The sequence below is a fragment of the Coturnix japonica genome, chromosome 2 (genome assembly GCF_054131305.1).
Source record: "Coturnix japonica strain WE chromosome 2, WE-NBRP24, whole genome shotgun sequence".
In the NCBI taxonomy this organism is placed as follows: Eukaryota; Metazoa; Chordata; class Aves; order Galliformes; family Phasianidae; genus Coturnix; species Coturnix japonica.
In genome coordinates, this window is record NC_140664.1 from 19,556,535 (window position 1) to 19,583,578 (window position 27,044).

The 27,044-nt window shown below is 37.5% G+C and overlaps 1 protein-coding gene across 1 annotated transcript in view; it reads left to right on the forward strand.

Moving 5' to 3' along the window:
• Positions 1-27,044, forward strand: part of STK3 (serine/threonine kinase 3) — a 110,789-nt gene that overhangs the window by 32,781 nt on the left and 50,964 nt on the right. Inside the window, exons 7-8 of the mRNA XM_015856118.3 lie at positions 16,464-16,601; positions 19,531-19,656. Of these exons, the coding sequence (XP_015711604.1) occupies positions 16,464-16,601; positions 19,531-19,656 (264 nt within the window). The remainder of the gene's footprint in view (positions 1-16,463; positions 16,602-19,530; positions 19,657-27,044) is intronic.

Here is a 27,044-nt window from a genome sequence, read left to right on the forward strand (position 1 = left end):
AACTTTGACTTCCACTTATTGGATATAGTCATATGAAAAAAAAAAAAAACAACTACAAACATCAAATCTCTGTATGGATTTAGTCCTGTTCAGCTGTGTCAGTTACATGCATGTAAAGCTTCTGCTGTTGTTCAGAAAATCAACATTTTAGTTTAATTTGAGCTTGATCTTCAGTTCAAGCAACTGAATTGTCTGTCTGGCTTTTCACCTTTGCATGGTTATACTTTAAGTGGTGATTAGTGCTTTTATCAGTCTAACCCAGTGAGGCATTACAACTTAGCATTCTGGAACAGGCAGGTTCTTTTTAGCTCTCTGCACGTAGAGGAAGAGTAGGACCATCTCATATTTCTCTTTCTTCTTACATGTTAGTTGATTTAGGATTGTCTTCAGGGTTTGCTAATGCTTCTAGTGAATGCTGGCATAAGTGAAATTGTTTCTGCATCATCTTTGTTTTCAGTTACTGCTCTTTATTCTGGTTGGATAACATGTTTGATCTCCCTTGAGGCATTCCTTGCTAAGTTTTTGCGTTCCATTCAACTAAAGAAGGTTTGTTCCCATCTTCAGTGTGCACATCCACTTATGGACAAAGATAACTTGCCAAAACATGTGGTTTGTTGGGGCTGTGGTTCTGGCTGGGGCTATGGCTGCAGAAGGACCTGCTGGAGTGTGCTGTGCAGGTTTTGAATCATTACTTAGAACAGGCATGGAGTGTATAGAGTTGCAATCAGAAGCTCAACTAAAAAATCTCTGTTTCTTTGCGTTTATAAGCTTTATCTTACCAGAAAAAAATGTTCTAGACTTCACATTCATACCTTATTTCTGTCATTGCTTTTTGGCTGTACACACATTTGTGAACTGTTTTTAGGAGTGAAGCAGAGGTAGAGTAAAATTACATCAAAAATAACTGGTGAGTACTTTGAGAACTCACTGAGAATTGCAACCACAGACATCAAAGCAGATACTGATGCATTGGTTTCACAAAACCAAGGTCACATATCCCACTAGTTCTGTGTTTCTGTTGCTGTCTCTTCCCCTTCCCTTTCCCTTAATAAAATATATTAAAGATCAAAGTAAGTTTTGCTACTTACATACGTGAACTATATTATATGTATTATGAGAGCTGCTCTGAAAGTAGTGCCTCCTGTTTTATCATGTTGACCCATGGAGTCAGAGGTAGAGGTTGGTGATATGGGAGCAGAGGCTGAACCCTCCCACCAATACGCCATGACATGCTGTCGCCATGCAACAGACAGCAGCAGAGGGGCAGTCTGACAAAGTGGCGTCTGACATGGAAGTGAGTATGAAGCAAAAGTGTAGGACTGAATTTGTCCATGTGAAAAATATGGCACCCATTGACATTCATTGACACTTGCTGAACATTGATGGAGACCAAACAGTGGATAATGGAGCACAGTGAGGTGGTGGGCGGTGTGTTTTTTCAGCAGTAGCATCAGCAGGTCAGTTCCACAGGTATCGATTTTTCTGAGCTTGCCTTACAGGCTCTTCTTCATCCCTGTCAAAAATGCATAGCTAATGGTGGTGGCTATGTTGAAAAATAGTGTTTTGTAGCTGAGATATTGCTCTATCAAGTAATGTTGGGCTCTTTGTATCAGTTGTAGTTTTCATGGAATTAAATAGGAGGTATCATTTTCAGAGCAACCTTTGTGTTTGCAGCCCAGGAGAGTTCCTGTTCACTCAGTGTGGCGCAGTGATAGAGTGAAGACTGTTCCAGAAGAGTTTAAGGACTAAGAGGGATGTAGAGATTTGTTGTACAGTTACGGTACTCCTCATGCAAGATTATATGATGATTCCTAGTGTATACCTATGCACATACTGCTTTGTTCTAGATGAGTGGACCATACACCTGGAATTCACATCCATAGGATAATGCTGACTTCTATCTCTCATCAACAGCAGCTAAAGCTTCTGATGTAATTGCTCCTCTGTGGCCTGAGAACATTGTATGTACGTATGACCAACAAGAACAATCTCTTTTATCAGAGGAACATTGTCAAAATAAGGATGCAAGAAGTCAAAGGTTGTTCAAGTTCATATGGAGCTGCTGGGTCCTGGCTCATTTTTATCTTTTCATCTCAGATTTATACAGTAGTGTAGTATTTCTTAGGATCAGCTTCCGGCAGTTTTTAGAAAATAAGTCTGGGGCAGTGTTTCAGGAGTTGCCCTTTGAGATCAAGGAATTGCCAAAGTATCACAGAATGATAGAGTGGCTTGAATTGGAAAGGGCTGTAAAACCCATCCAGTTCTATTGTCCTGCCATGGGTAGGGTTGCCAGTCACTGGATTGGGCTGCCCAGGACCCCATCCAGTGTGGCCTTGACGACTGCAGGTGGGCCTCACAAGAGCGGAGTAGAGGACGGTCCCTTCCATCCCCCTGCTGGTAACCCCTTCTTTAATGCAGACCAGCATGCAGTTGGCTTTCTGGACTGCAAGTATAGTAGGACTTTATGCCATGGAAATCCATAAAAAATAAGAAATCTCACTTATTCAGGCCTCGTCTAAAGATTTTCAGCACCTGTGTTAATTTTCTCTCTCTATAGTTTCCTATGAAGGAGTGTTTTAATTCACTCCTGCTGTATTTGAGTGATAGGAACCCAATTCAGCTGAGAGTTATGCTGAAGCATACCTGAGGTATTCCCTCACCTCCTCACTCTGCTCTTATTCTTTCAGACCAGGAAGGTGTCTGAATGCAAGGTGCTTTGCCTTGCATTCTGCATCTATTTGCTGGTGTTATAGATCAGTGTGCCTTTCTGAAATGTGATTTACGGGGACAACATAAATGTGGTTCTATATCAGATGCTTCTGGCACGGGTTGCCCAGAGAGGCTGTGGGATCTCCTCCTTTGGGATTTTCAAAAGCAACCTGGATTCAGGCCTGGGCAGATTGCTCTGGACTTGGACCAGGTGACTTCCTGAGGTCCTTTCCAGCCTTGACCTCTGGCCTCACTCTGTGGCACCTCTCAGCAATTCTTTCGAGTTTGTAGCCATTGGCTTCCATCTGTAAATTTTACTGGGATTCTCATTTATCTTGTTCTTTATCTGCAAGAGATAGAAATCAGTTCACTCAATTTTCTTATTACTGGTGCAGTCTTTTATTGGGATTAATTTAGTGTTTTCTTGTGCAGGGAGGTTAACCAGCTGTTTTTTCAGAAGCGCACACATCCTATAGCTAACAGCATATATATATCAGGCATGATTTAGTTTTTATTTGGTTATAAAGATCTTTTGCCTCTGGTAATCTTGGAATAAGCTGCTAAGCTGCTGTTGTTTGTATTCTTGAGTGAATGCTACAGCCACATTGCTAAACTGAAATGTTTCTAGTAACACCAATGGTGAATTTTTGTTCCTTAAATCTTTTGTGCTGAAACATTATTTTTGTGTGCACCTACAGTAATGGAGCTTATTTTCTATTTTTTCCTCCCTAATGTCAGCCACTTACAGAAGCAATGATAAGCATCTTTGAATGGAACACAATGCAAAAGGTTAAGGCAGACCCTAACAAAAGTTTAGAATATGTGATTAATAAGTAGAGTGTTTGAACAAGGCAGTGCAACATTGACCCCAGATCTGAACCAAGCCTAGAAAAGCTTGTAAGTACTGAAATAAACTATTCAGGGTTTAATAATTCAGGAATCTTGATAGGTACCTGCTGCTTTCTTTCTTTATTTTATTTTTATATTCTCCTTTCAGATTCATTTAAAACTTGGTTTCAGCAAAGAAATTTAGATATAAGGTTAATTCACTCTGCTACAAATCTTTTATCTCTGTGTCTGTATGTACTTCTCTTTTCAAAATTTTACATTTTACACTATATTTTATACTATATGCATTATTTTCAATCATATTTACATATTTTTCTTCCTCTGTACTTCAGAGTGCCATCATGTGCATGCGACTAAGGAGTTTATTTGCATGAATTCTGCATAATTCCCCTAGGGTGTAGACCTTTGTGAAGATAATGACCATGTTTGAAGATCAATAATGAGATCTAATTCATGTGAATTGCACTTTGGTCCTGTTTTCTCTATTGGGTGAAGTTTGTTGAAAGCTGAGTAGGTCATTTGGAGAGGAAGTGGAGATGGACAGATATTACAAATATTACAAATTTTACATTTACTTAATTATTACAAATAATTAAGTAAATTTATTACAAATTTACTTAATATTATTATTACAAATTATAACAAACAACATAATTCAGTGCATTATAGAATAAGCTTGTAATTGTGCCACTGTTTTGATATATATATATTATATTTTATTTTAACAGTTGATAAATTCTGTTTCAGAAATATAAAACTTTTGGAAAAAATAGAGCACACCAAATCCAGACATGTGTAGAAATAACGTCATTGACAGATCTATGCCAGCTGCAATAGGTCTAATTTGTTTTTTTATTTAGAATTGTAGATTTTAATTATTTGAAAGCTAGTGATTTTGTCAGAAAAAAATCTCAGCCCTTGATCATGACTAAGACATTTACAAAGACGTACTGTTTATTTGCGTCTCGGAGATAAGCTGGAGGATTTTGCTACCCCTCTGGAACTAGTTTCTGTGCATTATCAGCAAAGGTTATTCTATGGCTAATTACATGGCAGTTCAGGTTGATTTAAGAGTACAAATGTTATTGCAGAAATAGAAGAGGCTTAGACCATTATTATTTTTAGTGTTCAGTAAATCTTCAGTGCTATGTTTTTCTTTTTTACTGTGCTAAGTTCAATTGAACAGACTTGAAAAGGTTAGTTAGCCACTTGGGATATTAAAAACAAAGTGGAAACTCCATTGTTTGTAGTTCTTAGAATATTAAAAATATGGTTTAAAAAACAAGAGTGGAGAAAGTGGAAGCAACAAACTTTTGTTGAGTCTTTTCCTCCCTGTCACCTCAGGGTGGAAAAAGAGATGGCTTTTAAGTTAGTACATTCAAATGTGAGAAATCAAGAAGGTGTGCGGGAATAGCTTTTAGCTCTGATTCTGTATTTGATTTTGGTCAAGATGTAATTCAAGCAATTGTATTCTGTAGCCACTGTATGACCTACCCAGCGGCAGTCAGCTCCCCCCCATACACTTTTTTTTTTAAAGATAATTGGCCAATGTTTAGCTTACTAAATGTCATCTGGACTCAGTAAAAAGCAAGTGACCTGCATTGAATTAGTGTAATTGTAATACAAACAGAACATCTCATCGTTTTGGTCTCATACAGGAAAAGAGAAAGTTGGAGAGATTTTTCAGTTTGATAAATAAAACTGAAAATATGGGGAACTAACTTTGGCTCAGGGTTCATTTTACCTCTAAGTGTCATCTTTTAAAAAGAGAAATTCACATATTCATTTTTGTGTGTGCGTTCAAAGGGAGGGATAATAGGTGGATGCTGGCCTCCAGAGGAGGGCCATGATGATCAGGGGGCTGGAGTACCTCTCCTACAAAGACAGGTTGAGGAAGCTTGGTTTGTTCAGTTTGGAGAAAAGAAGACTGCAGGGAGACCTCATTGCAGCCTTCCAGTATTTAAAGGAAAATTATAAACAGGAGGGAAATAAACTTTTTAAGGGATCTGATAGTTATAGGACAAGGGGGAATGGTTTAAAACTAAAAAAGAGATTTAGATTAGATATCAGGGGAAAGTTTTTCACAGTGAGGGTGATGGGGCATTGGCACAGGCTGCCCAGATTAGCTGTGGATGCCTTGTCCTTGGAGGTGCTCAAGGTAGGTAGGATGGGGAATCTGGGCAGCCTTCATCTGGTGGTTGGCAGTCCTACTCATGGCAGGGAGATTGGAGCTAGATGATCCCTTCCAAACCTGAGCCATTCTATAGTAGTTGTATAGAACTGTATTTCAGTTTCTTTTCTTAGTTTGAATGCTGCGAATGAATGAATCATTCATGAATGAGAATCATTTCTCCTTGTACTTGAGATTGGTTTTAGTTGTATTGCTTGTTTCTCTGCTGTCATTTGTGAAGGGTGAAGTTCATGTTTCATGCCTCTTGTGTTAGCTGTGGTGGTTCTGTTTCTGTACTTGGCCAACCTAACATTGCAATCCTCTTGTTATCAGCACCACCTCCAGAGAGCCCAGTGAGCAGGTTTTACATTCGCACCATGCAGGTGATTCTTCTAGCAAGATTCACTTGTGGTTGTGTCACTGCTGGTTTAAATTGTTGCTTCCTTTTGTGTTACCTGTAACTTCTTGAAGTTTGTTAGATGGAAGTCCTAACGTAATCCAACTTTATAGTTGAAGACAGAGGAGCTGTTTTAGTGGGAGAAAGTAATTAGAAGTACTGATTGTACATAAATTCTATCATTCCTCAGGTTATTTGTTTCAAAATATTTCCTACTCTCTAATCTGATTATCCTTTGCTGAACATTAGCTGTTTGTTCTGTTCTTTTTAGGCACTTAAAGAATATTGTCTCCCTTTTTGAAGTTGCATTTAACACGCTGGATACACGTTTCACAATATTGTTACTTTCTCCTTAGTCTAAGCAATCCCAATCAATTCAGTCTTAACTTCTAAATTTTGTGGTTTACGTATTTGAGCCCTGCAGTTCCTCCTTTTTGGAGCACCTTCAGTTGGCTTCAGTTTTACTGAAAGCGTGATGCCTAAAACTGAACACAATACTGCTGCTGGAGGTCTACCATGACTTAAACAAAGAAGAACTACTGCATATTTCTTGAATCTCTTTTGTCATTACTACTGTGTGTGGTTATGGCAGACGTTTTACGTTTACTGGCCAACCACTTTACTGCAGCTTTTTCTCACAGATATAAGTTACTCACTTTTTGACTCCTCTATTAGTAAATATAATTGCATGTGCAGTTTTTCCACTTCATGTCTCAGTGAATGTTAATATATTTCTGGATGTAACCACTGTCTCATTTTCTGGGAAACTGTAGAAAATACTGTGAGAAGAAAAGATTTTATTATTAAAGTAAGCTATATTGTTGTGGTTTTCTTGGATGGAAAGTAAGTTTCATAGTCTGGGTAATATAATTGCCTTGCACTGTAGACAATGCACCACTATATCTGTGAATTTAAAGATACTACTGAATTAGTTGTTAAAGTAAGTAAAAGAAGAGCAAAAATAATTGAAAGAATATTTCCTGTGTTTAGTCATGTAATGTGCACTTTCAGAGCAATTTCTTTGTTTTGTAACCGATAAGAAAAAGAGCTGTTAAATTTCAGTGCTGAAAAAATGTACTTGTTCAAGTTCCGTACTCCTTCCGAATGTCTCGTATTCTGTGAAACTTGAGATTTAGGTCATAGCATAGACAACCTCAAGTTGTGCCAGTGGAAGCTCAGGCTAGATATCAGGAAAATTTCTTCTCCAAAGGAGTGATCAGGCACTGGAATGGGCTGCCCAGGGAGGTGGTTTAATCACCGTCCCCGGAGGTGTTCAAGAAACGTGTAGATGTACTGAGGGAAATGGCATAGCGGGTAAAATACTAGTGGTTGCTGGACAGTTGGACTGGATGATCTTGGAGGTTTTTTCCATCCTTGGTGGTTCTAAGATGTTTTTATTCAAGAGAAGTACTCAGAATTAATGAGGTTTCCTTGCTCTTTTCTTGAATACTGATGTGGCTATGAAATATCTTCTAGGTGATGAGTGCCATGGTCCTTTAGTAAGGTCTGCCGTCATGAATAAATTGAAGAGAGAGGCATTTTGTTTTAACTGATCTTGCTGTAGGGTTCTGCTGGGACATTGCCTTGCCTTGTTTTCTGGAGTGGAGGCCTGGCTGAATCTCTCTGACTTTTTTTTTGACAAAGAACAGCTGTTGCCTGACATTGTTAAAAGAAAAATTGCTCCTGTGCAACTGTGTTTAAAAATACCTTCTTTTACAAATCTTTGTGATGTAAAAATTGAGTCAGAACATGAAACCACTATGTAAGACGCTTCTTTCAATCTAGGGAGAGCTTGTTTAATACCGATTTACTTTGTCCCCTTCTCACCCTTGTAACAATCTTAGCAAGTACATGTGCATGCATCCCCTCTCCTTCTGCTTCTGCTTAAATGTATTTTGCTCAGTCAGTGTTGAGACTGAGTGTACTTTTCAGAAGGATAATGAATGAGTTTGTGGCTCATTGGAGTTTCTCATCTGGAATTTGTTGGAGATACTATCAGTCCTGTTATGGGTGGTATCTCAGCTCTTCAGCTTCTTTCAGGTCATTGAAACTGTTGTGTGTTGGTAAGACATGGTGAATTTTTATGTCCTTGGATACTGTAAAGATGTGTGTACTTGTAATTACTGGTGATGTGATCATTCAGTACATCTTTTTAATAACACCTTAAGTAATCATATGGGCTTGTACTTATGTTGGGTTATTTGCTAGTTACTCTGAAAAGTCATTTGCACGTGTGTATATATATTTTTTAATCTAATTTCTATTTTTAAAACTTTTCTATACTTCTAGCTGCCTGGAGAAGTTCAAGTAATAAATCTTGAGTACCCTGGAGTGATCTTTGTTTTCACTTTTCAGTGGATGTCTTCACTTTGAAAATTGTGGAGTTTTATTTAAAAACAAACAAACAAACAAACCAATTTAGTAAAAGAACAGGCAGAAGCCTTCATTAGATTATGGATATTTTGATGCTTTATTTTTCATTTATATAGGCTTTAAAAAGATGCTTATTGCCCTTCTTTGCAGACTTTCTATTTAAGCTTTCAGAGGGGAGGAGAACGCTGAAAGTTTGATTGCTCTTCCTTCTGTTACAACTTCATTGACTTCACTGAGTTTGTAACATAGACAAAATGGGAATTTAATGTTGTATCTCTGAAAAGAAATGAAATGGACAAAGTTCAGTGAATAGGAGGTGTAAGGAGTATTTTCTGCTGAAGGATTGGCTTTTGTAAATTGAGTCCTGTTGAATTGGATAGAGGAAAACTTGTAACTATGCCATTTTAAAAGATAATGGCTGAAAAACATACAGGCAAACATCACAAACATTTCTCCTAATTGTGGTGAGTTGTCTCAAAAGGGAGAGTTGTCTGCTGGGCTTGGGGGGAGAGAGAGAAGAATAAGCAAACAAAGTAAGGTAACAGAAAATTTGTGTACAACCTGATCAACTACTTTGAGGTGCTTCCAGATCTCTTTGAATAGTACAAGTGGTAACTTATGATAAACAACCCTTGATAAATGAGTGAGTTAGTTGGCAGTACATTAAGGGGGCATTTCTGGTGAAGGGTTCATGCTGATAAAGATTTTTACTACTCAGCAGAGAAAAGAATTTGAATAATGAACACGTGTAGTCATTTTGGATGAGCTAACAGTGAGAACTGGCGCTTTGTCTTGCTAATTGAATAATGGCCAAAGCAATAAATTTTGCCTTTCAAGTATGCCAATGCAAGTTTCAGGATATGTCTCAGGATATGCTGGGACTTTAAAGTTATGACAGGTCATGGCATTTAAAAAATAGTTGTATGAATGTGCTTGTTTAAAGCAAAATCAAGTAGAAAGAATAAACTTCAATGTGGATCTCAAGCTGCAGCTGTTGCGTGATGATGTTCACAAGGTGAAGGTTGCTTCTCTTCAGTGTGTATACAATTGCACTTGCTATTGCAAAATGTTTGAGATCGGTATCTTTACATTCTTGACCTATTGTAACGCTGTCAAAATGTTATGAACTCACTACCAATAATAAATTTTCGGGTCAATATATACAGCTTATCTTTCAGTAACCCATCTCTGCTGTTAATCATGTGATTATCCTGTCCATTATCTATCTTTTTGCTGTGTTTATTACTTTATTACTTTACATCTTAAGTGCACCAGTGCATCATACTTTGCTTTGAGCGGCAAAGGTCATCTTTACAGAGAAGCCATTCCAGTGAATGCTGTTAAACCACTGCTAACAGCTGCGTTGTGTTTATTTATTTTCTTTCTTCCCATGAGCTCCCCTCTCCTCCCAAGTTTTCATTTCTCGTTTGTATTTGGTAGTGCTGCTGATGTTAATATGTGAGATGTTTGTCATTTTGTTTCTTAAAATTACTGGGATATCATTTGCACTCTAGTGCACACATGATTTAATCAGTGGCTGATATTAATGAACTATTGAGCACAATAGATGTATATTTTGAATGTTATCCATACACTTCCCATTATTAGGATGAAAAAAATGGCAGTGTTATTGTTTGTCCAGAATATGTCTGGACTAATTTCCATTTATCTGTGGAATTCTACTTATGCTTCTCTGGGACCTTGGGGAGGCAGGCAAGTGTGACAGCCCAACCTTCCAAGTTTCTTCTTCAGTTTGTCACTGGTAACTCTGAGAAGAAAGTGACTTTTTGACTGAGCACTGGTAGAAATCTTTACGCTTTTGCTTAATGTTGTAATCCTAATGTGTATATATATATATTTTTTTCCCTAGGAGTGTATGCTTTTTAATATTTGGCAAGATCAGTTTTTCAGGTATTGTGGAAGGAGAGCACTGCTTTCCCTTCATTTACAGACCTAGCTTTTGGAAGAATATAACTGCTGTTTTTCAGAAAGCATTTCAAAACATTTTATTTAGATACTTCATTATTAATATTAGCTGTAAGATAATTTACTGTTATATACATAATTTACATATGGAGCTGAACCTCCAAGATTTACTCCCGTTTGGACCTTCCAGGACTTACCTTGTATTTATAACTCTATGAAGTGTATTCCCAGAGGGTCTGATAAGTCTGCTTCTAGGATTGCCACTGGGACAGGCTGCCTGGTGTCTATTGCTCTTGCTTAAATAGCTACTTATGAGAGGGTCAATAAACCAGTATTCAGATATAAACGATATCTTAAATCTCGTATAACCCTCTGTGTTTCTTGAAGGGGGAGAAGGAGAAGGAGCCTTGGCATCTTCAAGCTGAGTTCTTTATTATTCTTTTTCACACTCCATCAAAATGGTGGTTAAAGGTTTAAGAAGAACTTAGGTACCCCAGATGAAGGTGTTTCTCTCTCATGTTTTTTGATGTCTGACATAGTAGAGCCATCTAATTGTCAGTTTTGTGAGGAAAAACAAACATATGGACCAATTCAGTACTGATTTGGGAAATAACATCTTTTTATTTTATGTACCACTATAATTATGTACACTATAGTTGTGACCAACTCTCATTTTGATAGAGAATTTTTTTTTTACTGATATGTTCAGAGAAACTTAAAGCTTAATATAAAATATATAAATGGATAAGATCATCTTCCAGGTCTTAGCTTAAAACAAGAGTGTGTTATGCCTAAGATACTGGATAGGCAGTTATCTGTTGGGTAGCTAGGTCCATCTGGAGTGCTTATTTAATGAAGGTGCCTTCAGAAAATGTGTTTCTATGACATGGTTTTGGGGAAGCTTTAGTGATAAATTTGGAAGATGAAAACCTTTTCTCTGCTCTTTAATTCAGGGTAAATTGTTGCTCTGTTTTTCATGTATAAAATTGGAATGAATTTCAGTGTGTTTCTTCAAGCAACCTCTGTAGAAGTAGGTAAGACAAGGAAAATGAAGAAAGTGTTACTGAATGGGCCACTGGTTGTACAGTTTAGATTTGAATAGTTCTTGATCTCTGAGTTGTGCTGCTCTATTGTCACTGAGGTTAGTAAATAGCATCACTATTGCAAGAAAGAAAAAAACAGCTTGTGCAAGAACTAAAAAATAAACATAACCACACGAGAGAAATGGTTCATGACTCAAGAAGAAGTACAGACTGCTCTGGGGTACTGCGGTGAAAATCATGTTTCGCACAGAAAGGTAAATGAGCTTTCTAAATGCTTTGAATCGCACATTCAGATTCGAGGTAGGGATTTATCATAACTGGGTGGTAAAAATCTCCTTGGATATCTATCTAATAGGTGGCTGGAAAAGACCTCTAAGATCATCTAGTCCACTGTCCACTTACCACCACTGTTGCCCACTAAATCCTAAGTACCAGGTGTGCCCATTCCTTAAACACCTCCATGGATGGTGACCACCATTTCCCTGGGCAGCCTGTTCCAGTGCCTAACCACTCAGTCTGAGAAGGAGTTCTTCCTAATATCCAGTCTGAAGCTCCCCTGGTTCAACTTAAGGCCATTACTTCTTGTCCTATTTTGGTTAACTGAAGAGGCTGACCCCCACCTCACTACAACCTCCTGTAAGGGAGTTGTAGAGAGCAATGAGGTCTCCCCAGAGCCTCCTCTTCTCCAATCCTAATTGCCTCAGGAGCTACCCATAAGTTTTGTGCTGCAGAACCTTCACAGCTTTATTGCCCTCCTCTGGACACACTCCAGGGCCTCAGTGTCTTCCTTGTAGGGAAAGGCCCAAAGCTGAACATAGCACTCAAGGTGTGGCTCCACTGGTGCCAAGTGCAGGGGGACAGTTACGTTGCTGCTCCTGCTGGCTGCACTATTTCTGATACAAGGCAGGGTGCCACTGGCCTTTTTGTCCCTCGGGGCACACTGTTAGCTCATGTTGAGCTGAGTGTTGACCAACACTTCCAGATCCTTTTTCTCCATGAGTTTTTAAAATAACAATCCCCAAGCCTGCAGTGGTGCATGAGGTAGTTGTGACCAAGGTGCAGGACCTGGTACTTGGTCTTGTTGACCTTCTTCCTCATGCTGTTGTTTTATTCCTAGGTGGTGAGAAATAAGTAAGTGATGTTTCGGTAGCTGTTGCAAAGGCTCTTGAAGAGGGGAAGCAAATTCTTTAACTTAAATTGGAAGCCAACAAGACGTTTTTTCTCAGTTGATTCACTATTTCTAAAGCCAATAATACATTGCAGTATTCAATATATAACCCCATTCTGAGCCTTAAACAGTATTTTGTACTAATGGATATATTACTGACTATAAAAATATTTTTGAGTCTGTTTTCTGCAGATGCTGGCTGTGCTACTTCACAGCACAGAAATGATAAAATTACTGCAATCTTTGCTGTATCCTTCAGTTACATACATTATACTAAGCAAATGACAACTAATGCTTAAATATCAGGAAATCAAAATACTTTTATTACAAGTCACTTAACCTACGTGAACCTACGTGATGGAGCTTTATATATATATATATATGTATATATATATATACACATATATATATAGTAGGACTTCAACTGAGTTACTGTTGATTACTTAATGTGTTCTTGGGCTGTGGTATTACCCTGACTCACAGGAGGAATGAGCCTCAAGGACTTTCTGATTAGGAAATTCCAAATGCAGTATATGAGGATATCATTTTTCTTTTGGCATTTCCTAATTCATCTAATTACATTTTCACACCAATAAAAATTGTCCATGGGAGAATCTTCATGAAATAAATGATTGCAGCCAGAACTTCATTATAGGACCCAAAATTTTGGTCCCTTTAAGCATCATAAAAAGCAAATTCTGTGTTGACTTGCTATTTTGCTCTTGTTTGAGGCTTGGTCCTCTGTTCAATATTGAGCTTGACTACAGCAGCTGGTTATTGTTCTGATATATCCTTTCAGAGTAAACTGGTTAACAGTTATGGTAGAAATTATTGGACTGTATGTGTAGTGTCCACTTCAGAAATGGCTACTGAAGGCTTCCCGTGGTGATGCAATTTGTGGTTTATTTTTCTACTACAACACCTTCAGTGCCACTCCCCATTCTTTAGTTGTGTAGATAGCATGTTTGCTGTGGCTTCTGATTTCACCCAGGGATGTGGAAGTTGTCTCGGAGCACTGTGTGAAAGGTGAGGCAAAGCAGAGTTGGTCTCAAGGCTCAGATGTGGAAAGGCCAGTTTAGGACAAATTGGGCATGGTTTGTCTGTTAGGCAGGCAAAGATAAACACTGATTAAGTTGTCATGGTCACTCAGGCCTCAGTTTTGACATCTCCCAGCTTAGACATTTATTGATGAATAAAAGAGTGATTAAATAGTTAAAACTGAAGATTAGGAGTCATTCAGTCTAACATCTCAGCTGGATCTGAGACGTACCAATCTGTCTCAGATACACAGGAAAGTGTGGAAAGTGATGATGAAGGTGTGAGAGAGAAGAATTAACGCTGTATCTTTCTTAGTAGGCCAGAGCCTTGACTGTGGAACCATTTCCCTGAATGTTTCCTTTGGTTGGCACTGCCAGCTTAGCCCATGCAGTTAGGTGGGTGGTAGCATACATTAAGTGTTTGCAAATACTGTCTTTGTAGTGTGTGTGTTGTTTTTTTTTTTCTAAACAAAAATAAATAAAACCAAACGAAAACCATTGGCATTAATAGGTGTTGGAAACACAGCATAAGGTGAAAGAAGAATGTAAGTAAGTCCTATCTTGGCAGCCATGAAAAACAGTAATTGAAATACCTTAGTTTTATTTTAAAATGACTGAGTTCTGTTGAGATAGAAAAGATGTATTCGGTAATAAATGGAAGAAAAAATGATGAATAAATTCCCGTTAGATAAGAATTTTGGTTTTATTCCTGGTGATCTGGAAATAAGTTTATAATTCTCCAGTGGTTGATTTGCAAGTTTCTTGGAAGGAAACAAAAGAAGCTGGAAGTTAAATCATAGGCTTCCTTTGAAGGTGAAAGGCAGCTTAACATTTTGCATAGGAAAGTGCAAGCCAAAATTAGGTAGTGAAGGGGCAAGATGGATTTGAATATAACCTCCAGCATTTCAGGCTAAGTAAGGGAAGGGAGTGATGAGAGATCACAGAATTGTAGGGGCTGGAAGGGGTTTCTGGAGATCGTCCAGTCCAACAGCAGTTTCTCTACAGGAAGTTGCACAGGAAAGTGTCCAGGTGGGTTTTGGATATCTCCAGAGAAGGAGACTCCACAGCATCTCTGGACAGCCTGTTCCAGATGGGAAAGAAAGGTTCACACTAGAATGTGTGTGACATAATTCACAAGTTGGACTGCACATTTGGAAGAAGGAATTGGTTACTAAATATGTCCTTGCATTAAAAAAAATGGCAGTGTAATCCATATATATATTCTTTTCAGATAATGACAGCTCATGTCACATACCAAGATCTAAAAAAAACTGTAGTGTTTGTGTTAAATAGATGTATGTATTTCTGAAGTTGTCACTTCCAACAAATTTACAAAGCATGACTTTGTTTTTAGGATCTCGACTGTAGCTGTAGAATATCTTCTTTTGTAATTTTTATTGTCTGCTGTAAAAGAATGATTCATGGTTTCCATCTTTCTTCTCATTGTCCTTTGTAAATTATAAAAATGTCAGTTCTTTGCTATGATTCTTCACTGCTGTGTAGTTGATCAAAAGAGTTTGCAGAAGGAAATAATTTCTCCAGAACTTTGGAGCTCGGTAGAATTCCGGAGCTAAGCCTTGCTTATGTGCTGAGACATAAGTCAATGCTCATTGTCAAATAGGAGGTATATGTTTTGATACCATGTAAACAGAAGTTACTGGTTTTCTGTTATGGCTGTGTGCTTTCAATAGCTACTGCAGAGCTAGCTGTTAAGAGTAGCTAAAGATAAGATTAAAATCATCAGTTCAGAGTTCAGATAGGTCATTACTTTCAAGGACAGGAGCAGCTGAATTTGTTAGCCACACCTTTACCAGAAGCACTTCGCCTGTACTGACAATTTTATATCGCAAGTAAGTAATTAAAGACAATTACAAGGTAATAGAGAGCTACTACTCCAATCTGAAATCACATGTTAGTTTGGCAAGGCTGTCCACTGAAAATATAAAGCTGCTGTAAAATACACCAAAGTTTATTAAAAAAAAAAAAAAAAAAAAAAAAGATATTCTGATCCTCTAGTTTTTGAATTAGACAGCATTAGATAGTAAAGTAAGCTCTGTAAATATTAGATTTAAAATGAAGTATCTGATACTGAAATATTTTTTCACTAAAAATGCAGTACAGAGTTCTTATAGTGTTCTGCCTGGTTTCTGCTTCTCTTCAGCATATGAAAAAAAAATTAGAATGAGGATTTTGTACAAGTTAAACAGGCTTTGGAGGGCAGTCGAACTTCTCAAGAAGTTGTGGATAAAATCTTTGGAAGTTTTTTCTCCCTTTTTCTCTGTTTTTCAAGCACAGTCTGAAGCTTCTGGTACTAATACTGTGCTAATGGTAAAATCTACAGCCAAATAGAGTGTGCAGCAGCAAGTAATAGACCCACCAGCCCTTCTGAGCAGCTCTCCTATAAAACTAAATGGAGCTAAGAGATGAGAAGGTGAACTGTGCTTTTCACAGAAACTTTTCAGGATCTGTTTGAAGAAGCAATACCATTACTGAGAATTTCTGAAAGAAATAATATCCTGAGACTGATGAACAGTAATAGATAATGTAGAGGGTGATGTGCTCAATGGGATGCAGTTTAAATAGAGAAAATCTAATGGGAAGTAGCTACATTAGTAGCAGATGGATTTACATCCTGAATCTCTGTCTGAGTGGAAATCCTACCCTACTTGAAATTTGTCTTCCAGATTCTTAACTTGATAAGAAAGGTGGATAAAGCACTTTATTTCCTTGAATTCGGTACTGTGATGATGTGCTTTGTTTCAATTTTCTATTGTTCTTGCTTTTTATCTAGGCTATTTTTATGATTCCTACAAATCCCCCTCCAACCTTTCGGAAGCCGGAGCTCTGGTCTGATGAATTCACAGATTTCGTGAAGAAGTGCTTAGTGAAAAATCCTGAACAAAGAGCTACAGCAACACAGCTGCTACAGGTCAGTCTTCAAGTTTCAAAGGAAATGCAAGTTTTATGGCTTTATCTCCCAGTCTCAAACCAGAATGGTTGTGAAAATTTAAGAGCATGTCTCTTGCCTTATTTCTTCTCCATTTTGTGATCTTTTCTGTATCACCTTTTATATCTCTAGCACTGTTTTGTTCCTCCTTTGTTACTTCTAAACAGTAATTTCCTCCTGAAGTTTAGAGTTGGTTCTTTGTATTAAAAATGGGTTCTTGTTCAGTGATTAGAGACCTTAGCAGATCATAGGGTTTAGGCCAGTGTTATGTTAAGGAACCCTTCAGTAGGGACCACCCATGGAGTGTACTCAGTCTGCCCTTTTGGTCATGCCAAATTAAACAAGACAGGTTATTCTGTATCCTAGAAGGATCTGATATGGATGGACAGGATAAAGAGGCTATTCTTGGGCTGTTACCCCAACTGAGCACTTTTCAATTCCAACCACAGTTGGCAGCGTGAACCAACAGGCTTTAGGTCTCCCACTGAACTAACCTGTGTGTTGCTTGGAAATTTAACAGTTGGTACTAAGTGCCATTTAGCATTTTGGTACTGAGATGAAAATAAAGCAGAGAAATTTCAAAGAACTACAAAAATCAAACAGGAGGGACTGATCTGTCAAGAGAGGTGTAGTATTGTGAAACCAACAAAATTTTACAAGAACTACATGTTTTGGTGCACAGTAAAAGGGAAAACATGAAAAAAGTATGCTCTTCTAGTTTGGTTTACTTCTTTAGTTTTGTTGTCCACTTAACTTCAGTACTGTCATGGTCAACCTTTAAATAACCAAGGGAAATCAGGTCTATCTTCACGTTGTAGATGGAAGGCAGATGAAAGGAAAAAAAAACCTAGAATATCTGTAGTTGGTTCCTTGATGAATCTAAAATTTCCCATAAGTGAATCTAAATGATTTAGATTCATCTGAAATGAATCTAAAATTTCCAATAAATAAGCTTTCTTTTCTAACAAGAAGCAAAAAATTAAGTAAGGTTTTAGATATTTTCATGTATGCTTTTCACTGATACTGGTAAATATTGTTCTTAATTTTCATTTCATCAATCTACATAAGAACTTCTGAAATTTCTGGTGTAAGACAACTGTGATACCTGTATTCTGTCTTGAGGTAGGAGCATGCTGGTTTTAAATTTACATTAGAATTTAGCCCACTACAAGAAGAACATCTTTGAAAGTAATTTTCAGTAATAAAACATAAAATTCATATTTATGGTATGAAGTATTTTATCTCTCATTGAAAGTAAAATGGATGGGAAGTAAAAGTTGGAATTCAAGATCAGAAATTTGTATGCTAACTATTGACTGGAACTGATTAAAAGAGACTTGTATTAATGCATACTAGTAACAAAAAGCCTTCAGTGTTACATGTCCCCTATGCTTACTGGCCAGAAGACTGACTACTTGCATCCATTAGTTGTACATGTTGCCTTTTTCCCAGTTGGAGCATGCGCAGCGGAGCAGGAGGTGCCATGGGTATGTTGGAGGGGTACAGGTGGGAATGAAAATACCACTTGTGAGGAACAGTTATGGAGGGGAAAGAAGGGTAATTCAATTCATGTATCAAGGGAGGGGATGGGTAACAGGCAAAGGAGGACACTAGGATTTATCAAGTTTGTTCTTCATAGAACAGTTTTTTAATCAGTAATAATACGTCTGAAGTGCTGAGAGCTACATTTTGACTCAGTTGTACTTTCATATGATAATATGAGACAAGAATTTTTATAACAGTAGGGGGTTATTAGAGCGTAACAGGAATGTAAATGGTATCATCCACGGGTTGTCTTCAAGGAGGAAATGATGCTGTAAATGGCTTTGAATTAAAATTCTCTTCCTCCTAAAAATAATGTTTTCTTTTCTTTTCTTTTTTTTTTTTTTACTTGTTCCACATTTCACCCTCCTAGATGAAGAAATGTTTTATGACATATTCAAGTACAGGTCTGTTGGAGTAAGCAACAGCCATACTTGCTCTGCTTACAGCCGCTAATTTATGCTGTCAGCTTGTTAAGATTAATTAAATACTGTAACTGAATATCTGAAAAAGTTTGTTTTTCTATGTCAGACAATCACCACTCTATTTATTTACTACTTAATGCACATTTCCTTGGGACAATTATGTCCCTAACTATAAAGCAGTTGTTTTGTAGTTATATTTCTTAAGTCTTGCTGGTTTTTGTTTTGTTTTGCTTGTTTATTTTTTAATAAAAATCAAAGTCTTGTAGAATAAGCTGGAAAGGACCTCTGAAGAATCGTCAAGTCCAACTCCCAGCTCTATGCAGGACCACCCAAAATCCCAACTCCATGTCCGAGGGCGCTGTCCAAATCATCTGTGAACTCTGTCAGCGTGGGGCCATGCCCACAGCCCTGTGCAGCCTGTTCCATGCCCACCACCCTCTGGTGCAGACCCTGTCCCTCACCCCCAGCCTCCCCTCCCCTGGCACAGCTCCATGCCGTTCCCTCGGGCCCTGTCGCTGTCACACAGAGCAGAGCTCAGCGCTGCCCCTCCGCTCCTTGTCAGGAACTGCAGCCGCCATCACGCCTCCCCTCAGCTCCTCTGCTCTGGGCTGCACAAACAAGGCGGCCTTAGCACTCCTCATATGTCTTGCCCTATAAGCCCTTCCCCATTTTCATAGCCCTCGTTTGGATACTCTCTAATATTTTTATGTCCTTATATTGTATGGCCATACCAGTATGGAGTGGGTAAATAGAAGTGAAATCTTAGTTATGAAGTAGTTAAAAATGGCCACGTTTTAGATTTGAATTACAGTGTGATGTGAAGTACAATTTATCGTTGAAGTCATTGGTGTTGAATAACACTTGCAATTATATCTGAGCCGTATCTATTGTAATGATGTCATTGAATTTTTTTTTTCTTTTTTTTTTTTTTTTTTTTCCCCTAGCATACATTTATTAAGAATGCCAAGCCAGTTTCAATTCTAAGGGACCTTATCACTGAAGCTATGGAAATAAAGGCAAAGCGACACGAGGAGCAGCAGAGGGAACTAGAAGAAGAAGAGGAAAATTCGGTCTGTATTTCTTTTTCCTTAGAACTTTTCATATTTTATAGATAAGTTACTATTGTTTTTTGGCAGCTTCCTGTCTTCAAGTACTTTTCTGTTTCTACCACTTCTTTAGCCTGTGAGGTCCAAGTTCTTTATCCCTTATTCGTAATGAGTAATGGTTCTGTGAGTAATGCTGTATGAGCCAGCTTTCAGTACTGTTTCATGCATCACCATAGTAAGTTTTAAGAGGTGGGTAGAGAAACCATGTCAAGTTCAGCTTTTCTGACTAGCATTAAAAAAAGATAAATACTGTTGGGGTTCCATTTTTACTTCTAGAAATGTACTAACATTTTCATAAATTCAGGTTTCTTAGCTTAGTAGAGTCTAATACACAAAGTAGTTACCTATGCAGCAAAATAACTAGTGTTTGCAGTATTATTTGAATGAAGTTGTGCATGTGATGTAGAAATGATGACAGCTTTTAATTCTTCCAATTATGATGATGGTAACACATATATAGAGTGGGAAATAAATCATAATTACTATAATTATTTGGCAATGGTAGAAATAAACCAGTGTTCATTATTACTCTAGGTGATTTATGAGGGCTGTTCTGAAAGTGATGCCTCCTGTTTAGTGTAGGCCAATGACGTTAGCTGTTGTGTTTGCTGTGGCTTCCATGTCACCCAGGGACATGGAATTTGTCTCAGAGCACTGTGTGAAAGGTGTGGCAAAGTAGAGTTGGACTCAAGGCTGTGTTGGAAGGCCAGTTTAGGACAAACTGGGCATGAGATGTGTGTTAGAGAAGCAAAGATAAACACTGGTTGGTGGGTGCTAGTGGCATGGCAGTGGAGGTTGAGTCTTCCCACCAATATTCCATTGCATTTTGCAATGTGACAGATGGCAGAAGAGGAGCAGTCTGATGTTCTGGCTTCTGACATGGAGGTGTGTGTGAACCTAAGGTGTGTAACTGAATTCCTCCATATGGACAAAGTGGCACCCACTCATGTTGATCGATGCTTGTTGAATGTTTGTGGAGCCCAAGCAGTGGGTATGAACACAGCAAGGCATTGGGTGGTGCATTTCAGCCATGTACTGTATGACCATGCAGATATTTATGAGTGTATCATGCAGTACATCACTAGACAAAATGCATATGCTTAGCTAATGGTGGTCTTTCATTTTCTATTTTAAGGGTATGTTCTAACAATGTTGATAGCTTTGTCTTTTAATCAGTAGTAAATCAAATGTGGAAGGTTGAGGATTATTGTTTTACATTAAGAAATACTACCTATGTGATGTGTGACTTTACATGCTGAGTTGATATTTGTTACGTAGTATATAGAATAGCTGGCATCTGAAGTGACTGATCTATTACATATGTTAAAACTTAGTGTCTGTACTAGCATTCTTTCCTCCCTATTATTGCCTTACAAATTGTAGAACTTAAAACGTTTGGGTATTGTTGATGTATTTGCCATTAGCCCAAACTTAGGTATAACTTCTGATTATGTAGTCTGAGGTTGCATGGGTATAAATGTCAGAATTTAGGATTGCATAAGTTTTATTTATTTATTACAATTTAATGTATAAGGGAGCCTTATACAAGGGAATGTGTGACTTGATCATAATGAATCGCATGGGAGTGGTCAAGTCCAGGAGTAGTCTGTAGTAAAATTCATTGATGACTAAGGCAAATTAGAATATCTTGTATTTGCTGTTGCCCTATGTGTGCATTTGAGTGGTTGAAATGGAGAATGCTGACAGTGAAGTGATGAAAAGGGATTTATTTTGACAAGTACAGTTTGTCAGCAATCCATATTATGCAGTGAACTGTGAATAGTACAGGAGAGACATAGACCTGTCCAGAGGAGGGTCACAAAAATATCCAAGGGGTGGAATGATTCTTCTGTGAGGACAGGCTGAGAGAGCTGGGGCTGTTCAGCCAAGAGAAGACTCCAAGTTGACCTGTCCCTGGAGGTGTTCAAGAACAGTTTAGATTTTGTACTGAGGGAAATGAGTTAGTGGGAAGCGCTGGTCGTAGGTGGATGTTTGAAATGGATGATTTTAGAGCTTTTTTCCAGCCTTAATGATTCTATGATTTTACATTGTGATACTGCAAGGGGAAATGGTTTTACACTCAAGGAGGGTAGATGTAGGTTAGATATAAGGAAGAAGTCTTTTATATTGAGGGTGGTGAGGCACTGGACCAAGCTGCCCAGAGATGTGGTAGATGCCCCAACCATGAATACTTTCAAGACAGGGTTGGATCAGATGAATTAAAAGATGATTTTAATAATAATTCAGTTGTGATTGTGGCTTTTCAGATCTCACCACTGGCTTTCAGTGCAGTACTACACTGTAGGATATTGCAGGTTGGTTGAGAGATGTCACCAACATCTTTGTCACTTGCAGTTGCTCTAGTTTCTGGTCACCTAACAGCACAAAACATGCAGAGTGGGACGAACTATTTACAATTTATGTGATTTGAGAAGTTTTCTGTACTGTGTGTCCTGACTGCATGCTATTCACATGTTCAGTGCATTGATCCTAGAAGACTGGAGCAACACATAGGTGTGACTGAGACCAGAATTAAGTTAAATTCTGCACAGTGCAGATTTCAGTTTGTAAATCTTCCTAGGTGGAGATTGGTGAATGGATCCAGAGGTTCTTAGAGAAAACCACAATAAACAAAAGGATAAAATGAAAGCATTAGCACTTTTATGTTTGTTCAAGGAAAAAACACCAAAAAACTAAACCCTGAAATCCTCAATTTGAAATAATGCTTAATTTCCAGATTGTATATGAAATTGGTGTCGCCGTGCAGTTGGGAGATAACAGGCACACAGCACAAATTCTGCAGAATGATCCTTTAAAAGTGGATTGGTCTCAGTGATATTGCTGTGGAGCTCTAACCGTAGAAGTGCTAAGGCAGTCCCAGGCCTGAGAAATACTTGCAGGAGCAAGTATTGGTGTTAATGGTAAGCAGACAGTCTATCAGTGTTAAAGGTCTCTCATGGGCAGTGATTTGAGTTCATATACTGTTGAAAAAGAATGGTTTGAGTTAACCTGTCTGGGGCTTGAATTTATTGCTCTAAAACCCCAAGAATTTCCTATGTAAAGCTGGAGCGGTCATGCTAATTACTCACTGTTAGGTGTGCTGGGAGCTGTCAGGAAGAAAGGTGTAAGTGTTCAAGTGTAATGTTCTCTTTGTTAGGAAACAGGACTTGACCTTGACCGGCTATATTTGAATATGTATATTTAGTTCCCTCTTAAGGCTATGTCTGTATGGTAATGGACACATGAGTGATGTACAGTGGTGGAAAGTGGAATAGAAACTAGTGGGTGTCTTTGAAGAAATAAGTCAGATGCAAAGATTTCACTGCTACATATTTAGTTTTCAGGATCAGTTTTGGATCATTATTCTTCAGGTGAGGAAGAGTCCCATCTCTAAAACTGCTTCCTATTTTTTGTTTTTATAACGTTCTGTGAATCTTTTGTAGCACGGGAAGTTGTCAATCATAATGTAAATAATTGTTGCCCTTCTAAAACTTCATTATATGGCTGTAAATAAATGGCCACATTAAATACAGTCTTCATGTATGTATCCTTGCAGCAGATATATAATATCATTACGGATTGTGCGCTCTGAATTGATTTTATGCCTATTACAAGAGCTGCTTGTGTGATGAGAATGCTTTCTGACAAACTGACATGTTTTGATAGGTGCTGAGGTAATTGTACAGATTTTTTTAATTAAGCAAAAATTGCAAGTGGTTTATTCTACAGAAGGTTAATCCCGATATCAAAGTTTAAATGTTAGCTTAGGCATTGCTAAACATGACCAATCTCTTCTCTTGTGCACTATTTGAAGTGTGATGTGAATTTGAGTCTGAGGTTGGGCAGCTGTATTATGGGAATGCGAAGTGACTCGTTGCCTGGCAGCTCGCAGGAAACATGTCTAAATATTTATTTCTGTGGCTCTTTAAAGGAATGAGCTAACAAGCAATTCCTCCTTTATGTTTTCTTCTACATTTTAATGCCTCTATTATGTGAAGAATGCTTAATTATTTTAGAGTACTGAGATGAGTAATTACTTCTTCTGTAATCCATTTTGGTGTTTTCTTAGAAAACTATCAGCAACTTGGACAACTGTCAGTTATCAATTATTCCTGTCTTTAGGCTTATTCATTCACTCAGAAGCTCTTTTGGTTAATCATATATTATTTATAGGAAGGTCTTTCAAGATATCAAGAAACAATTGCTATAAATGTTCCCTGATTTTTATAATATTTATATTGTTTAAAGGACAAGTTGTGTCATTTAAGTTATTCTGTCCTTTAAATATGCTACACTAGTCTGTATTTTTAGAGGTTTTAATGTTTACTGTAATGTGTCTTTCATGTGTGCATGCATGTATCTATTTATCTATCTGTAGATAAGCTATATAGATCTGCAGCACAAACAGTGATAAAACTTTCTGATCTCGTAGCATTTTTTCTCTGAAGTTAAAGGACATTTGTCATATGTAGTAAATGATTTTGACTGCAGTCCTTTAAGTGTTGTGAAATCAAGAAAGAAATGTATAAAGATGGCTATGTTGTGTGAAATATATCTACCTAAAGGGCATAAACAGCTTTTAGGAGCATGTTGTTCAAGTCCACAGCAATTTAGACCCAGAAGGTGTGAGCAGCATTGTTTGTAGGTGTAGCAATTAAACACATGTAGAAAAAAATCTTAAACATTGTGTAATGACTTTTAGTCTTCGTATGTAGGACTCTTGGAATCTGCTAGAATTTCAATGTGTGCTGAAAGTTGTCTTGATGTGTTTTGCTGATGCCTTTAAGCTTCAACATGCGCTCAGTACTGGGCATGTACTCAGGTTATAGTTGGGCTTTGTAGGTGTTAGGGACTTTTAAAAATCCTTGTTCTTGACCAAAATGTATTATGTGTTTATGTAACTACTACAGTGCTTTTATAAAAAGATAGCTGTGACTACAGGCACGTTTTTCGAGGGTGATGATGAAGTGTTAATAGTAAATGAAATTATTTTACGGGATGCTAAATTTTGCCAGCATGTAAATCTTCCTTTAATGTATTGCAAACTAGTTGCTGTCTTTGGTGCCATCTAGTGTTTTTTTAATTCACACAAACCATAGTTAGAGATTTCATGGGAAGCTGGCATATTTTCTTGTCTTGTTTGTTTTTCTTTGCTAGTCTTCATCCCCCTTTTCCCTATGAATTTTAAAAATATGACTGAAAAATTCCATAAACCTTGATCATCTCACTTCATTTGTTTATATCCCATTGTAGGTTCATATATGATACGCAAACTCACCTCAACTGAAAACTTCTCTTGTGTGTCGGTATCTTCTGTGTAACAAGCATTTCTTGAAGTCTTGCATGCTGTTACCAATGAAGCCTTCTTGAATTTCTTATCCTAGCAGTTGAGTCTCTGTGATTTACATCTTCATGCTTTAAGGATTCGCTTTGTTTAGCTTCTAACTTCTTATCTTGCTTCAGTACATGAGGAGAATTAGTTGCATAGGGTGGCAAGGTATTAGTAATCTTCTAAATATTCTTAGGGAATCATAGTGTTGTTTTAGACAAGATGACCTTTAATGGTCCCTTTCCACTCCCCTGCAGTGGACAGTGACACCTATAGCTTGATCAGGTTGATTGGAGTCCCATCAAGCCTGACCTTTCGTGTCTCCAGGGATAGGGCATCCATCACCTCTCTGGGCAACCTGTTTTGGTGCTTCAGTACCGTTATAATAAAAAACTTTTTCCTTATATCCAGTCTAAATCTCTCCTCTTTTAGTTTGAAATCAAGTTCTAACTTTGGGATATAATGTTGCTCAGTTGTGGCTGACTAAAATTCCTTTAGCATTTCAGGAGACCTTAGCCCTCTTACTCACATGTATCAGAAACCTCTAGGAAATACAAATGATACTAGTTGTGCAGAAGAGAATGGCAGATAGTTTAAAGTCATAGTTAGCTGTTCTTTCTTGATTCTTGGATCTCTTTTCATAAACAGTATGAGAACATGATGCTTCAGCTTTAATACTTTATATTCTTTGGTAATTAAAATGAATATTGTATTTGTTTTTATTTAATCAAGGAGTTTACCTTTTTAATAACAAATCAGAAATTCAACATCAATATTTATGAACTGTAAAGTATGAATCATAATTTGTTCTAAGGAATCACTTTCATCTGTCATATAAACACGCACTTACATAACTTTATAGGAGTATTCTGTTACTTTTTCAGGTCCAGTATGATCTGCTGTAGTATTAGCTAAATTTCCTACTGGTGAGCAATACTGGAAGAATAATTCTGGAAGCAACCTGGTTTAATCTACAACATTGATTATTTTGAAATGTACACAGGCTCTGAAGAAATTTATATTGCTCTCCTTCAGTATCTCATTTCTAATTTAGAGAAAACAAGATCAGAATTTTTGTATGTATCCCTTTTGGGCACAATTCTGTTGGTACTGAGGCTGGCTTTTGTCATCCTCAGTCTTCCAGGTACTGGGTGACAGCTGTTCTCTATGCTGAAAGATAATAGTAAAACAAAGACATTTGTCACTCTAGGTTGGAAAATGAAATATTATTCCTTGAAAGAATCCAGATGCTCAATTTGGCTCAGGAACTTAAAAAATCAGCATTTTTAATAAGCACCCATTTTAAGATCTTCTGGTTTATTAATTCACTTTTTACTTGTTTATATTGGTGGTCACCACCTTCTTTTTATTTCTTTCTCCCCACTTGTAAAAAAAAATATAGAGAGAATTTAAGCTTCAGGAAAATGTATTTCCTTTCTGCTTTCAACTTTTCTGAGTGGATATTAGTCAAGCAAACATGTACGTCAGCTGTTAACTCTGTTTTAATCTCAGCTGCTTCTCTGTATTGGAGATGCTTCATTTTTATTGTTTATTAAGATAAAAAGCAGTATGTTCTCACTTGGTTTTCCATTGTACAGCATTACTGAAAGAAACACTTATCAATAAATACTTTAGACAATTCTCAAATACAATGCAAAAAAGAGAGAGAGAGAGAATATTAGAAGAAAATACTTTGGCTTCCTAATAACCATTTGGGAAGGGAAAAATATAGAAAGCAGTGAGATTAGTGTGAACTGGGGGGGGAAAAAAAAGAAAAAAAAAGAGGAAAATCAAAGTTGCCACCAGGAGGAGCACTACTAAAATATTCCTATTTATTTACAGGCACGGTCATCTGGTGCTGTATCTGTAAACTGTCCGTCTTTAGGAGTATCTTGAGTTTTTAAGGGTATGGTGCTACACAGAGTGTTTTAGTGTGCAGGTTAGAAATGAAATTTAAGAACTCTGAAATATTTACAAATTATAATGTGGGAAGCTATGATTCTTTTGACATTTGACAGTTTAT